Source organism: Neofelis nebulosa, chromosome 2 (assembly GCF_028018385.1).
Source record: "Neofelis nebulosa isolate mNeoNeb1 chromosome 2, mNeoNeb1.pri, whole genome shotgun sequence".
Classification (NCBI taxonomy): domain Eukaryota; kingdom Metazoa; phylum Chordata; class Mammalia; order Carnivora; family Felidae; genus Neofelis; species Neofelis nebulosa.
The window spans coordinates 27,105,848-27,122,925 of record NC_080783.1 but is presented as its reverse complement, the minus strand read 5'-3'; the positions used below and the strand labels follow the sequence as shown (position 1 = coordinate 27,122,925).

The 17,078-nt window shown below is 36.9% G+C and overlaps 1 protein-coding gene across 43 annotated transcripts in view; it reads left to right on the top strand.

Moving 5' to 3' along the window:
• MAP2 (microtubule associated protein 2) overlaps positions 1 to 17,078 on the top strand; it is a 284,391-nt gene that overhangs the window by 241,800 nt on the left and 25,513 nt on the right. For 16 of the 43 annotated variants that reach the window (XM_058706697.1, XM_058706637.1, XM_058706717.1 and 13 more), the window contains 7 exons: positions 897 to 1,142; positions 2,933 to 6,688; positions 6,887 to 7,093; positions 7,269 to 7,403; positions 10,266 to 10,327; positions 14,231 to 14,401; positions 15,389 to 15,536. In XM_058706697.1, coding sequence (XP_058562680.1) covers positions 897 to 1,142; positions 2,933 to 6,688; positions 6,887 to 7,093; positions 7,269 to 7,403; positions 10,266 to 10,327; positions 14,231 to 14,401; positions 15,389 to 15,536 — 4,725 coding nt within the window. The remainder of the gene's footprint in view (positions 1 to 896; positions 1,143 to 2,932; positions 6,689 to 6,886; positions 7,094 to 7,268; positions 7,404 to 10,265; positions 10,328 to 14,230; positions 14,402 to 15,388; positions 15,537 to 17,078) is intronic. The other 27 variants (XM_058706925.1, XM_058706872.1, XM_058706909.1 and 24 more) reach the window with 16 other exon arrangements.

Below are 17,078 nucleotides of genomic sequence, written 5' to 3'. Positions count from 1 at the left end.
TTATTCAGGATCAAAGAGAAATATACATGAACTACATTATTGGTATTTTAAGGGTTTCAGCAATAGGGTAACCGTTGTGTCCCAGAGGTAGACTTTTCTAAGTGGGAAGATTACATTTTACCTGGAACTTGTTTTTCACAATATTTTGCTTACCCCTTGAAATGTTTTACATTCTCTGACACCACATGATGCAAGGAAGGTAAAATAAATTGAATCAGGAAGTCATTTGCCTTAAAAATATTAAACAAATTATATTAAAGTACAGTCTGAAGCTTTAAATAGTAAATACTTCTGCTTTTAAATACTAAATAAAATAGTTTTGATGGATTCCATGATAAAGCTGTTAAGGTAGTTGGTGGCTATCATTTTGAGACCAGGTGTTTTTTTACTTCCCAAAGATTCTTTACTGAAGTTTGCATGGTTTAAGTAAAGTAATAAGAAATTCATATGTAGGGGCTTACTGCATTGGAGAAAACAGCAGGTGTCTAACAAATGTAAAGGTATTTTTCAGTACATCTATGCATCTATCTTTTCATGATCATCCATCGTCCAGCAGCATCATCTCTTATTTCCAGTGAGCTTTCTATACGTGTGCCACTTCCTGCCATTTCCACCAAGGGTAATAGAGCAATAAAACCCTTTCAGCTCTCAAGTTTTTAAAAAAACAGTCTTTTATCAAGAGTGTAAAAGGCATCATTATTAGCAGATTATATATAATAATCTCCCAACTAATACATAATGCACGTTGCATTAGAATATTAGTTTGCTCATCCAAATGGGAAAAGAGGTTCTGGTGAGGTCAACATAATGGAGCTGAAAGTGTTCCTTGAATGATATTTCTGCCATTTTGTGTATTGTTCTGTGGTCATGATGTCAACATCTTTTTCATCCCTAAGAAGAAGAAACGCTAGAGGGAACAATGGCTGAGGAAGAGAAACCTGCCACTCTTCCTGGGAAAGAGTGCGGGGCTGCCAAGGCCTCAGACCACCCCAAGGGCCTCAGTGAGGGCCAAGTGGAGTCTAGTGCGGAGGCCCAAATAGTTCCTGAAGAGAGTGCCCCAGCAGGGGCCCCACAGGAGAAAAGTGTAAAAGAGGTCTCGGAGGTGTCTCCAGAAGTAAAAATCCCTTCCTCTGCTGGGGAAGGTGTGTCTTTCCTAGGATTTGCATGTGTTTTGTTGCAAATGATCTCTCCGGCAGCTTACCAACCTGATGCCTTTCCAATGCTATTCCATTGCTTGGTCTTCTCATGGTCCCAAGACCACTGTTTCAGGTTTAACGGGCAGAGTGTGGCTTGCACAGGTGCTGTGTGGCAGCTAGGTTTTCCACCGCTGCAGCTGATTCTTGGTTTTACTTTGCCATGATACGATACGCTTTGCGGCCAGGCTGACGATGCTGTGTGAGCTTTTTGTCCGCCCCCTCATCTCAAGTGTTTGCCAGTCACATTGCTAATACATGTATATTTTTATTTTTATTTTTGAGACAGCGATTCATATGCTTTTCTTTCAAATCGTAGAGTTGGATTTTGGCACATAGAGGCTTAAATGGTAGAATTGTTTTTGTTTGCAACCGCAGTGTGCTATATTTTTTATGCTTCGATGAATACTGGTTTGGTTTCCTTAAAAGCTCCTGCTGATGCTTCTCATATCATTTCCTCTCCATGGCAGCCAACCTCTTTGACCATCACCATATCTCTTGAGTTTTCATTCATCTAACCTTTATTAGAAGTTCATAAAGTATTTCTTTTCTATTGTTACAACAGGACACACAAGTATATAAGGTAATGATGATCCATACACTTGCTCTTTGAGAGATGACTGAATTTTCTTATTTGCCCCAAATCTTTTCCAGATAATAACATTTAGCCCTAAAGGTCACAGTGAAATACCTGTGACAAAAGTGAGACTCTAAAACCTTTCGGGTTAGTGAACAAACCGAAATTGAAAAAAGAGTTGTTTAATTTCTGGGAAGCATCTTTAAAGCCAATACTACTTAGTGTGTCTCATCATTAGTCATGTTCCAGAGAATGAGGTCATGACCAGGGAGAGAAAGATATTATAATAACTGACTCTTTTTGAAATGTGTATTCACATGACATCCCAGTATTAACAATATAATTTAGATTTTCTTATATCTGTCATGTAGGTTAACTAAAATGATTAGGAATTAAGAATTTTGAATTTGTGGTACAAATTGATTTGTCGACTTTTAGGTCATATCATATAAAGTTAATAGCAAATATTTATTTACATTATAAATATTTATATAAAATATACTTATAGATAAATATCATAAATATTTATTTATATTCCTGAAATTTAATCTCAGATGATCTCTAAAAAATTATGTCAGTAACCTTTCAGTGTTCAAAAAATTGGTCCTGGCATGTGTAAATCAAGGTAATTGAAACTATTGATACTTATTATGAATTAATTGGCACTCTGCCCATGGCCTGCCAGTTCATTTTTAAATGAGAACAAAAATGAAAAGTTCAGTAGACATTCATCCTTTTTCATATTTAGACCTTAATGTACTTTTATACCGTAATGTTACTGACTTATTCAATATTCTTTAATTTATGATTTTTGTCTGTAGAAGGCACATGAAATTTTTTTCCACTACAATATACATGACATACTATTTAGGAAAGATCAAATAAAGGAGAAAGGAGTATTCAAACTACACACTTAACTACAATTCCTATATGCATAGATTCTCAACAGGAGTCCATTTTAGCAGTACAAATATATCTCAGTCCTGACATTTTCATATTGATTTTTAAATGGGTAGCATGCTTGCATGTTCCATAGTTTCATTTTGTTTTGTTTTGTTTTGTTTACCCTACCATTCATTTGTCATTTCAAAATATAATTTTAAGCTTACTGCCTGAAAGCACTTGCCTATTATTTGTTTAAAAATCGACCCAATTACTTCAGGTTTACTTCCAGCCTCGAAGATGGAGTTCCATGATCAGCAGGAATTGACTCCCTCCCCAGCTGAGCCATTGGACAAGAAGGAAAAGGAGTCAGAGGAACAAAGTAAGCCTGGTGAAGACCTTAAACATGCTGCCTTAGCTTCTCAGCCTGAGACGACTAAAACTTCCCCTGATAAAAAGGACACGCAAGGCACAGAAGAAGAAAAAGCACCCACTGCTCTGTTTGGGCACGCTCTTGGTGCCGGGCTGGAAGACATGAAACAGAAGACAGAACCCAGCCTGGTGGTGCCTGGTATTGACCTCTCTGCAGAGCCCCCAGCTCCAAAAGAGCAAAAGGACTGGTTCATCGAAATGCCAGTAGAAGCAAAAAAAGATGAGTGGGGTTTAGCTGCTCCCATATCACCTGGCCCCCTAACACCCATGAAGGGAAAGGATGTGTTTGAGGATATCCCCAAATGGGAAGGGAAACAATTTGATTCTCCCATGCCAAGTCCCTTTCAGGCTGGAAGCTTCACTCTTCCTTTAGATGTCATAAAGAATGAAATAGTTGCAGAAGCATCACCCTTTGCCCCTGCCCTATTGCAGCCAGATGACAAGAAATCTCTGGAAGAAACCAGTGGCCCAGTGACTGCCAAAGATAGTTCTAAAGCTGAAGAGCCTCATAAGGATAAACCCGACAAAATGGCAGAAGCACCAGCCTCAGAAGCAATCACCTTACCCAAAGATGCCCACATTCCAACTGTGGAAGAATATGTCCCAGAGAAAGTATTAGGAGAAGAAAAAGTGGCGATAAAGCAAGAGAGTGTGCAGAAAACAGAGATCTCAACCCTCAGTGGACAGGAAGCTACACTTGCTGAAAAGGAGTCTCAGCTAAAGCTTGAAGAAAAAACGACCATCTCTGACAAAGAAGCCATGCCAAAAGAGAGTGAGCCCGCCAAACTGACAGATGAAGAAACAGGCATAATTCAGCCCTCCGTGGAGCACATCCTCTCGAAAGAACAGAAAGGCCAAGACACTACCACAGATACACTAAAACAGGACTCATTCCCTGTAAATTTGGAGCAAACAGTTACAGATTCAGCCATGACCTCCAAGACACTGGAGAAAGTCATGACTGAACCAGCTGCAGTAAGTGAACAGAGTGCAACCCAGGACCTTTTTCAAGAAAAAGTTGCTGATAAAGATCATAAGGTTGAAGGGGTTGGGGCTGAAACGTCAGCTGAGCTTGACATGCCATTTTATGAAGATAAGTCAGGAATGTCCAAGTATTTTGAAACATCTGCCTTGAAAGAAGAAGTGACAAAAAGCATCCAGCCAGGCAGTGATTACTATGAACTAAGTGACACAAGAGAAAGTGCCCAAGAGCCTTTTGATACCGTATCTCCTGCATATAAAAACGGTGACAAGGGACTCCAGGCAGGTAAAGAACCCCAGCCCAGTGCTCCAGCACAAGAAGCAGGGTATAGCACTCTTGCCCAGAGTTATCCATCTGAGGTGCCTGAAGAACCCAGTTCTCCTCAAGAAAGAATGTTTACTATTGATCCAAAAGTGTATGGGGAGAAAAGGGATCTCCACAGTAAGAATAAGGACGACTTGACATTAAGCAGGAGTTTAGGACTTGGTGGAAGGTCTGCAATAGAACAAAGAAGCATGTCAATCAATTTGCCCATGTCTTGCCTGGATTCCATAGCCCTTGGATTTAACTTTGGTCGGGGACATGATCTTTCTCCTCTGGCTTCTGATATTCTAACGAACACTAGCGGAAGTATGGACGAAGGGGATGATTACCTTCCAGCCACAACCCCTGCACTTGAGAAAGCCCCATGTTTCCCAGTAGAAAGCAAAGAGGAAGAAGAACAGGTAGAGGGAGAAAAAGCTACCGGAGAGGAAAACGCTCAAGTTGAGACATCGTGTGAGTCACCTTTCCTAGCCAAAGATTATTACAAAAATGGCACTGTCATGGCCCCCGACCTGCCTGAAATGCTAGACCTGGCAGGCACAAGGTCAAGATTAGCCTCTGTGAGTGCAGATGCTGAGGTTGCCAGGAGGAAATCAGTCCCATCAGAGACTGTGGTTGAGGAGAGTAGCGCCGGCTTGCCCCCTGTCACTGATGAAAACCATGTCGTTGTTAAAACAGACAGTCAGCTGGAAGACCTGGGTTACTGTGTGTTCAATAAATACACTGTCCCACTGCCATCACCTGTTCAAGACAGTGAGAATCTGTCAGGGGAGAGTGGTTCCTTTTATGAAGGCACTGATGATAAAATGCGAAGAGATCTAGCCACAGACCTTTCGTTGATTGAAGTAAAATTGGCAGCTGCCGGCAGAGTCAAAGATGAGTTTGGTGCTGAGAAAGAAGTGTCCCCACATATCCCTGGTGACAAATCAGTACTGGGTAGGGAGTTTGATCAGGAGAGGAAAGCTAATGATAAGCTGGATACTGTACTAGAAAAGAGCGAAGAACATGCTGCTGCAAAAGAACATGCCAAGGCAACGGAAGAGGCCAGTGATAAAGTCGAAACATTTGGATTAGGAGTAACCTACGAGCACCCTTCGACCAAAGAACTGACCGTATCAAAAGACACATCACCTCCTGCGGCTGAGAAAGCTGAGACCGGTCTTAGTTCAGTCCCAGAGATAGCTGAGGTGGAACCGTCCAAAAAAGCTGAGCCAGAACTGGATGTCATTGCACAGAAAGCTGACCAGGGTCAATTAGATGTTAAAATCAGTGACTTTGGGCAGATGGCTGCAGGACTGACCACAGATGCTGGAAAAGCAACAGAACTCCAACTCGAAGCTACACAAGATCTCACCCCCTCATCTGCAGTACCTCAGGAGGGAGATATGTTTCTGAGTGTTGATCCTGGCCACATGAAAGAAGGCACTAAAACCAGTGAGACAGAAATCAAGGAGAAAGTGGCCAAGCCTGACTTGGTGCACCAGGAGGCTGTGGACAAAGAAGAGTCCTACGAGTCCAGTGGTGAGCATGAGAGCCTCACCATGGAGTCTTTAAAAGCTGATGAGGGCAAGAAGGAAACATCCCCAGAATCCTCTCTAATTCAAGATGAGATTGCCATCAAATTGTCAGTGGAAATACCTTGTGCACCTGCTGTTTCAGAGGCTGATTTAGCCCCAGATGAGAGAGCTGATGTCCAGATGGAATTTATTCAGCAGCCAAAAGAAGAAAGCAAAGAGGCCCCAGATATATCTGTCACTCCCTCCGATGTCACTGAGCCATTACCTAAAGCCATCGGGGCTGAACCAGCAGAGGCTCAGAGTGAGGAAGAAGAGATAGAAGCCCGGGGAGAATATGATAAACTGCTCTTCCGCTCAGACACCCTTCAGATTACCGACCTGGGAATCGCAGGTGTCCGGGAGGAATTTGTGGAGACCTGCCCCGGTGAGCACAAAGGAGTGATCGAGTCCGTGGTAACCATCGAGGATGATTTTATCACTGTAGTGCAAACCACAACTGAAGAAGGGGAGTCAGGTTCCCACAGTGTGCGTTTTGCAGCCCTAGAGCAGCCTGAGGTGGAGAGGAGACCGTCCCCCCACGCCGAAGAAGAGCTCGAAGTAGAAGAGGCAGCCGAAGCCCAGGCAGAACCCAAGGATGGCTCCCCGGAGGCTCCAGCTTCCCCTGAGAGAGAAGAGGTTGCCCTCTCAGAATATAAGACGGAAACCTATGACGATTACAAAGACGAAACCACCATTGATGATTCCATCATGGATGCTGACAGCCTCTGGGTGGACACTCAAGGTGTGCATTTTTTTTTTTAATTTTCTACTTCCAAATAAAATCCCATAACCTAATGGATTTTTTCGATTTTAAACATTTTTTAAAATGTCCCTTTATCTCGATTTTGCATTTTGTTAAATATATGAAGGATTTTGTACATTTGTTACTAATGTTTTCATTGTTGTTGTTGTTGTTGTCATGATTTGCTTTGATCCACAGATGATGATAGGAGCATCATGACAGAACAGTTAGAAACTATTCCTAAAGAGGAGAAAGCTGAAAAGGAAGCTCGGAGACCATCTCTTGAGAAACATAGAAAAGAAAAGCCTTTTAAAACCGGGAGAGGCAGAATTTCCACTCCTGAAAGAAAAATAGCTAAAAAGGAACCTAGCACAGTCTCCAGAGATGAAGTGAGAAGGAAAAAAGGTTCATTTAACAATCCCTTCTTTCAAAATGTTTTTGAATTTGTTATTACTCTTTTGTAAAAGAAACTTCCTTACAGTGGTAACTAATTATTTATGAAATTTCGTTCGGTTTTGCTCCAAGTGTTTATTTTCTCCTGATGGTATGCTTTTTGTGTGTGTTTTTTTTTTATTCATAGCAGTTTATAAGAAGGCTGAACTTGCTAAAAAAACAGAAGTTCAGGCCCACTCTCCCTCCAGGAAATTCATTTTAAAACCTGCTATCAAATATACTAGACCAACTCATCTCTCCTGTGTTAAGCGGAAAACGACAGGTGACTGTTCAATTGTGCAATGTGGCTGGCAAACATAGATGTGTATTTTTTTTATCTCATTACCGTAGCAGCTTCTTCATTTTGTTTTTCTTCCAAGAATCTTAGCAGTCATGAACAGTTTTGCTATTAAGTGTCTTGTATCATTATTCTTTTTTTTTTCTCCTCCCTGCAGAAGAGGTCATGACCATCTGTTTCTTTGTTATGCTCAGACTTAGCAGTGATTTTATCTTGGCATTGTGCTCTAGTGTCACGTTCTGGGGATTCCTATTTTCATTCTGTGTGTTTGGTTAGAGGATGACGATGAATAGGACTGTGGTATGCATTCTCATTATTTTGCTTATTTCTCTCTCTCATGCTTAAACCCATACTATATTTGTTCTATTTTCTACATGGTTACTGCCAAATCTGTTACTGATGTTGATGAATTTACCAAGAATATACAGTAATTTCAAGATTGGAAATGAAAAGCAAATCTGGGGTAAAATTGTGATTTCAAAATTACTTTGCTTCAGATGAAAGAAAAAGAAAAGGAAAGGAAATGGTCTGGTCATCCCATCAGATTTTATTTTTCGTATCCAAAATTAGCAAGGCTTTCAATTCACTGTACTCCATCTCTTCACTGACTTTTTGTCATTGGGATTTTCTTAAATGTGTTGGATGCAAACTGCTAATTTTCTGATATAATTTAGTATTCAGAATTCCCAGCTAAAACTCCTTCCCCCTGAATCTCTTAGAACTTAGGTGCATTTATATTTCACTACCTCATTTTTCTGTCTTCTCCAAATACACTTGTTTTTAACTTCCCTTGAAAAAGTAGTGAAATGAGGGAGCAAAATGTATTACAAATCACAAATAAAAGTGCATACAAATATCTATAATGCAAACTCTATTCCTAAATTTCAGTACCAAGTATTTACTTTAAGTGTGTGATTACCCTTGGATAATCTTAATTTATAATACATTTTATTTTAGCATTTATTAACTAGCACACTTGCAGTCTAGAGAATAAGATTAAGAAAATAAGAGATATCAGATTGCTAAATCAGAAAGGAATATTTACCTTTACAGTGTATATTGGAAGTGCCTTTATATAAACCTTTGGATGGCTTTAAAGGTTAAGAGCAGCATTAACCTTTGTAAGAAAAAGAAAATCAAGGTAACTGATGGTTTTATGATAGTCAATAAAATTACAACTTTTTTATATTTGTGTTCCTCATATGGTAATCATCTCATGAGCTTTCCTTCAAGAAGCAGTCTTTCAGGCAGTATTTGAAAGTGGAAGGCTCAGAATTATAAAGAAACCTTGATGATAGAAGTTCAGAATGAGGAGCTTTTCTAAATTAGACATTAACATGCTATTTCTAACTCTTACATCACATCTTAATTCATTTGCATTAAACTCGGAATTTTTCTTCTGATTAGACAAATGCTTGACAGACTTTCTTGGTTTGGGCATCAAAATCAGATATCATACGTGAAAGGATGAAAGAGTGTATCAGGATTATGAAATTTTAGAGGAAATGTCAAATGGTTTGGTGAAGTGTCTACATGTCATTGGTATTCGATTTACCACATTGAGAGTAAACACCTTTTTAACTCATTCATTAGGGAAATTTTAGATGTTTGGACTAATTAGAATCTTAGTCTGTTCAGATATTAAGATAATAAAGCAGAAAGCATATACCAAACACTAGATGTCATTGGCTTGAAGCAAGCTCTATGTCGCAGAAATTTAAGAAATGCTACAGATACATTAGGGTAGCATCATTTGCACTGCTTCTTTAAAAAAAAAAAATCATTCCAGAATCTGAATCTTACTAGCCAGTCCTAAATAGCATATAGCATCTTGTAGACAGTTGTTTTTTTGTGTGTGAGAGCTGCATGTGACATAAGAAACCTTTTTGAAACTCATTTGAGTGCTTATAAGCTTTAGATTTTTCTGCCCTGACGTTTTCCCTTATGAAAGAAGATTAAGGAAGAAATAACTACACAAGCTTGTGCCTTTCATTTTCTAAGCACAGTTTTTAAATCGGGATCGTTTTTCCAAAACACAAAGGGTTGTTTTCAATCATGAGAGATATTTGAGTCAAGTCAGGTAAGTCATCAACAGAAAATGTGCTGGAGATAGTAGAGTTTAAAATTGGAACCAGAGGTATTAAACAGCAGCAAGAGAAACAACAGTAACAGATGTGGTAATAATTTCATACAGGAAGTGCATGTGTAGAACATGTTCTATATTACTGAATTTGAAATTCCTCTCATGTTTTCTTTCCTTGACAAGCTGTTTTTCTTCTCATGTGGTGCGTTTCATGTCAAACAAATGTGTCACTCATGTTGTGAAATGAAGGGGTACAGCGGAAAAGGGGTTGGCTGACCATGACAGTTTGAATATAAAATGTAGAAATATCTGTAGGTATGCCACTGGCCATAAAAAGAGGGCTTGGGAATCTCCATGAACGCTCTTTTACATCATGCCAACCCTAGAAACCGATCACTCCCCCTTTTCTTAAATTTGACAGTATTTGGATGGTGTTCTGTGACTTCCGTTCTAAAGGATCTATGCTTATGTAGTAATAAGATTTAAAGGTACCTTGGTAACCAATAGGAAGTTATTTGGTGTGCTTACCTGTGCTTTGGTAAACACTGGGTTGTATTAATTAGCACACATTGTAGTGGGAGCCACATGCTATAATGTTGGTATTCAGATTTCTTCAGTTACTGAATTTGAATCTCAAAATAAGCAAAATTTTGCTTGCGTTAGTCTGTTGACACAACTGAATATCCAAAAGAGATTAAAAAAAATGCATTGTGTGGTTTTTAGCCACTAAGTTCGGGGTTGTTTGTATCTTCTTTTTTCGACAGCAACAGGTGGTGAAACAACTCAGGCTTCCAGTGTATTTAAACAGGCAAAGGACAAAGTCTCTGTGAGTAAAATGGTTTTTCCCTTGTTCTTCACTTGAAGCTTCTTTGGTATTGGTGGCAATGTTTTAATAACTTTAGTTGTAAGTTAGACTTCAGATGTTTACTCTTAAATGTCATTTTATTTATTTATTTATTTACTTACTTACTTACTTTTTTTTTTTTTTTTTAAATCGTTCATTTGCCCAGAATGATTCTCCATGGCATTGGGCATGTCTCAGTATCTTCTAGAATGACATCTGATAGTACTTGGTGAGGGCAGAGCTGGGATTTAGGCTGTCTCTCTTTTAGTAAGATAAAAACAAACAGCACAATGATCTGGCAAAAATAGGGAAGCTCAGTTTACTTTTCATGGAATCAAGATAAATCACTATAATCCACACTAAAGTGTACGTTATAATACATTTTCATTATTGTTATTACAAAATAAGAATATGAGAAAATTAAACAATGTAGATGAGCAAATATAAGTAAAAATATATTATACTCTCCTTATCTAAAGAAAACTATAGTTACCATTTTGATATAAAATCTTTATTTTTTCCTACATATTGATAGGTTTAATGACAAAAATGGAAACACTGTGTATCAGTTTTTTACTAAAACAATGAATAGATTTGTTTATTAGATTTTAAATTTGTAATAGATTTTAAAATAATAAATCAATAAACAGATTTCCCTCTCATGAACCAGTCTTGTACATCACTTTAAGGACTACATTGGATTGTGTTTTATTTATTTATGGTGATATACATTATCAGTTCCCTGTTACTTGACTTTTAAACTATTTTTATTGTCATTTTAACAATATTACTCTAGAAATCTTTTTGGCTTAATCTGTGAATGCATCCATATGCTTTTCCTTAGGATAATTTCCTAGTAGTGAAATTATTGTTTCAAGCAGAAAGTCCACATTTAAAGTTTTTTCCTAACATTATCAAAATTGTCCTCTAGAAATGTTCTACTGACTTATATGTTCTCCAGCTGTATATAAGAGTGCCCATGTTCATTATTATTACTAGATATTCTTGTACTTTTTCTATATTTACCAAGTTATGGGGATAAAATATTGTTTTAATTTAGTTGCATTAATGATGTTTAACTTCTTCATATGTTTGTCTTTCATATTTCTTTTTTATTGTACTTTTTATGTTATTAACCATCTTTTTTTAAACTCCCAAGAGACCAAAGCAAACATGAAGTATTTTACTCCTTTCTGATTGAAAGAAAAAAAAAATTAAAAGACTACTAAAGAGGGGCACCTGGCTGACTCAGTTGGTAGAGTATGCTACTCAATCTCAGAGTTGTGAGTTTGAGCCCCACATTGGGTGTAGAGATTACTTAAAAATAAAATCTTAAAAGAAAGACTACTAAAGAAATCCTAAAATTACAAAACTTTGTGCAAATAAAAATATAAATACTTTGAATGATGTTAACCAGTAGTACATCACAATGTTCTAGGTTTTAGACGTCACATGTAAATCACAACTCTTTGTTTAGCATTTTAAAAACTAGTCAGATTTTAGACTTCCACTTTTTATTTATTATGAAAAATAGAAATACATTTCCAATGAGAGCCAAACTGTTTATATCATTTTGAACCTAAAGGACTTTATGTTGATTTTTAAAAATTGATTTTTATATAAATGTTTCCAGGCATATTCCTGAACATATGGCAAGCAATAGATTCCATTTACTGCTTTAATAAATATTGGGCTTTATTTTGAAAACACTGTAACTTGAAGATTTCTCTTTACCTTTTGTTTCTGATGGGCAACTAGTGAATTGCAGTTAAGAGCAGGGCTATGAAGCACGCCAGGTCTAGGTTTTGAACATTTATTAGCTCTAATAAATAGCTCCCTGTGTCTTAATTTTCCAAAAATAAAGGGAGGGTTAAAATTCCTATATCCTACTTTGTGAAAAATTAATACAGTAAATTATAAAATAATACACTGTATTGTGCTTAGAACATAGTATTTATTCAATAAACAGTGATCGTTGTTGTTGTTGTTGTTGTTGTTATTTGAAAGGTAGAAGTCTTTAGGAGCAGATAGAGAAAGTAAGTCAGCTTTTCCCCATTTAAAAAAAAGCATTTTTAAGTGGACATTGTTTGGAAAATCTTTTTTTTTTTTTTTTTGGCTTTTAATTCCAGTTGGTTAACATACAGTGTAATATTAGCTTCAGGTGTACAACATAGTGATTCAACACTTCCCTACAGCACTCGGTGCTCTCATCACAGGTCCCCTCCTTAATCCTCACCTATTTCACCCATCCCTCTAATCCCCTCCTGTCTGGTAACCATCAGTTTGTTCTGTATAGTTCAGAGTCTGTTTCTTGAGTCTCTCTCTCCCTCTCTTTCCCTTGGATCATTTGTTATGTTTGTTTGAAAAATATTTAGGAAATTTTCAAGTCCCTTGGTCTTCAAGTAACTCATTGGGAATTCGCATTAAATGCTTGTACTTAGGAAAGAAACCATATACATCTTCTACACAGAACTAATTTTTTTTCCTTTATAAATGCCCATCTCCCCTTTCTGAAGAAGAGAGATAGGCCACCATTCTTTCTAACTTTTTCTCATTTAACATTTTTTCCCCTCATAACCTCACCCTCTTCCTATAAATTTCCTTTATAACCCCAAGACTAACCTGTTTTTATCTGTGACTTTCAGTACATTCCTCAGAACAGTTCTTTCTGATTTTTCAATTGATCTTTATTGTGAGCCTGACCTATAATCCTTCATTTGTTGCGTATTTGTTTTGTTTTTGTTTTCGTTTTAAGCACAGGATTAGTAGTTGTCTTTCATAATTTGAGGCAATCCAATTATTCCATTTTTTTTTTCTTTCCTGTATCACTTTTGTAATTCACTATTTTGTGGGTAGCATCAATCAAAAAAGAATGACTTGTGCCGAGCCAGGTGCATGTCCCACTCAAGGCGCTGGGTCTGTAAAACGAGAAGTGATTTGTGCAATCTGTTAATGGGTCTGCCCTGTTAAAGTGCCCGTGGAGGTTAAAACTCGAAATAAAGATGTCGATTTCAACTGCTATTTTTGTAACAGCAAAATCATATTAATTAATGAATAAAATCTCCTTGGCTTCTTTATACTTTTCTGCATTTTTAACAAAGTGCCCTGTGAAATATGCAACATGTCAGCATAGCTTTCTCCAGAAGCCATATGTCCGACCCCCTAATGGTTCCCACTTGAGAAATATCTCTCCAGGGACTAGCAACACCCGTAATTTAAGTCCTGTGATTTTTTATGGGCAATGTCTTCAGTGCTCACTTTCATTTTTAGAATTTATAAGACACCGTACAAACTGATCTATGCACAAAATGTTATCAATTCTATGGTAAAACTTGGCCCCCAGTATGCATTTTACTCATAAAATGTACTAATTTTATATAAACTCTGTAATTTTTTTGACGAAATCAATGTAGACATCTGAAAGAACATTTTCTCAACTTTAAGAAAGTATTTTCCATTATGAGACCTTAAATATACCTTGCTCTAAAGTTCTTGAAATGTGATCAAGATTTTGATTATAAATACACCTTAAGGGTTGTATTTATTAAAGGAACAATTCCAACAGACTCTCAAGATATTTTTCAAATATGGTATCATTGAAAGACCTATGGATTAATCAGATTTTATGCATAGAATTCATGAAGAGTATTGTAATCTGTATTCTCATATATGAGCATTCTTAAGTTAGTTGCAGTTTAACATCTGTTCAATGAAAATCTCTTGTTCTCACATAATATGCATTTCTGTCATTGATTATAACCATTTATCATGTGGTCTTTTTAGATGTCAGTATTTAATTTCTTATATGTTTAGACATTTTTTATTTTCCTTTTACTTCATAGTTTTGTTTATTTTGTGCTTTTGTTTGTTTTCTTTCATGGCTAGAATTCTACTTTGTCAAAGATTCCTGCCTTTCAGGGTAGCTCAAAATCCCCAAGATGCAGCTCAGCCTGCCTTAGTACGTCTAAAAGGGCTACATTTTCTGACAGTTTTTCAATAAAGCCCACCTCAGCAGGCTCCACAGACCGTTTGCCATTCTCAGAATCAGGGAACAAGGTAAGGCGGCAGGTCAACTGAAGTTTCAGAAAAGAATATAATTTCAGAGGTTGTAAGACACAGTTCAGTAAATATATAAAAACAGAGACTAAACTCTAAAGTGTTTGACATATAAACAATAGACTCTCTTATAAACAAATAAAAGTTTCAATAGTTATTAATAGTCTAATCAGTAAAAAAAAAAAAAGCGCCTCTATCTAGGTATACTGTCCCTTATTAATTTATTATTTGTTTATTTGGTATCTTGTAAAATTTCAGATGCAAACCAAAAAAATAAAATATATATGCTATTATACATAATATATAACATGTAGCATATACATATATATAGCATATAGCATATAATGTATAATATGTAATATTGTATAATAATGATGAATTATATATAATATGATAGACCATTTGGACTCAGTCAGACACCTCAGGATTTAATACTGCCTCTGCTACCTATTAATTCAGTGATTTTGAAAAAATTACATACATTGATTCAACCAGTTTCCTTGGCTATAAAATGCATATAGTATTTTGTGGCAAGAATTAAATCATAAATGGATGTAAAGTGCTTAGAATTCCTGTCACAAAAATGCACAACATACGGTAGTGTTCATTGTTAACTGTCATCATGCAATGCCCACTGCCAGTCCTTTCTGATTAATGAGTTTTCATGCTTATCAAGAGGTTTTAGTAAAATTTTTCATTTGCTGGAGATTACTTAGGTAAATTACTATATTCCCATGTTATTTAGAATTTGAATTTCATGATTAATTATTAGCACGAACTCCAGAATAATAGATTTTTATAGCACTTCTAGGCAAATAGGAACCCTTTCTAAGTTTCAAAGTGGAAATGCTTATAAGTATATGAAATTCAGTAGTGTGTATTAAAAGAAATGTATCTATCAGCACAGGAAGAAATTAGCCAGGCTAACATAATCACTTTGTATACCTGAAGATTCACGAGAACCCAATGTGTTTTTTTCCCAATCAGGATGGAGTAACCAAGAGCCCAGAAAAGCGCTCTTCCCTGCCCAGGCCCTCCTCTATCCTCCCTCCTCGCCGCGGTGTATCAGGAGACAGAGAGGAGAATTCCTTCTCTCTCAACAGTTCCATCTCCTCTTCAGCAAGGAGGACCACCAGTAGGTTTATTTTGATTTGGCTTCCTTTATAATCCCTTAAGTGGAGTAGAGCTTATTCTAGGTCTATATTTTACATCGTTCAAACAAAACATACATTGAAAACAAATTATATTTCTTCTAAGAATCAGAAAAGCCAGGGGCACCTGGGTGGCTCAGTCGGTTGAGAGTCTGACTTCGGCTCAGGTCATGATCTCACAGTTTGTGGGTTCCAGCCCCTCGTCAGGCTCTGTGCTAACAGCTCAGAGCCTGGAGCCTGCTTCAGATTCTGTGTCTCCTTCTCTCTCTGCCCCTCCCCCGCTCATGCTCTGTCTCACTCTGTTTCTCAAAAATAAATAAATGTAAAAAAAAATTTTAAAGAATTTTAAAGAATCAGAAAAGCCAGACTACTGATGGATCCAAAACAGCTGCTTGATTCAAAATGATTGTTTTGGAAAATGAGTACCTACAAGGAAGTAATTAATAGAGAAGACCAATAGTCAGGAATTTTTTTTTTTAATATGTTATCTATATAAGCTTAACTTCCTTAGAATTCCAAATCCTAAAGTCTAACTGGGAATTCAGTAATCAAAACCTAGGATCCTGCTCAATTTGGTAGGAATTTACATTCCAGGGGCACCTGGGTGGTTCAGTCAGTTGAGCGTCTTGATTTCTGCTCAGCTCATAATCTCACGGTTCTGGAGTTTGAGCCCCGCATTGACCTCACACTGACAGTGCGGAGCCTGCTTGGGATTCTCTCTCTCCCTTTCTCTCTGCCTCTCTCTCTTTCTCTCTCTCTCAAAATAAATTAAAAAAAAAAAAAGAATTCGTATTCCAATGGGGGTGTAAACATAACATGTTCCGTGCAATAGTTTAAATTTCTTTTGGTTGATGGCCCATAATGAACTAGTTGGCGTCATCACAGTTTAAGGAAAGAATATAACAATGTTCCAATCATTACCCACTCGTATGGTGTTACTACCAAGATTATCTGGTTAAAGGACAGATGCAAATTATTTTCACAAATAGGTTTCTATTACAACAAAAATAGCTACCATTTATTTAGTACCTGAAGATGCTAAGATCCTGAGACACGTTTTTCACTCCATTTAAGTTAATAATGCTGATGGTTAGGTAAAAATAACCTCGTTAAATCTACTCATGAGGAAACTGACCTTTTAAAGAGGGTTACTTGTCCGATGCTACTAAGCTAGAGTGGTTGAATTGGTTTTCAGCCCACTGATAACTTCATTCACCTGCCCTTTTAATGTCTTTTTTATATTTATTTATGTGGAAGATGTAGTACTAGAAAACTATGTAGAATCACTTGGAGAATAATATCTCTGTCATTTAAAAACCATTAAAAATGGTGGAAATTGCTCTTCCCATCACATTATAGTTGATTTTGTTACTTACTCTTAAAATATTTAATAAAAATTGGCCCACTTCAAATATTACCATTCCGTATGACACTTAAAGCATATTTTTGCCTACAATTAAAGTGTTTATTATATTTAGAGCAGTTGTGCCCTACACCATTTAGTTTCATGAAGCATTAACATTCTT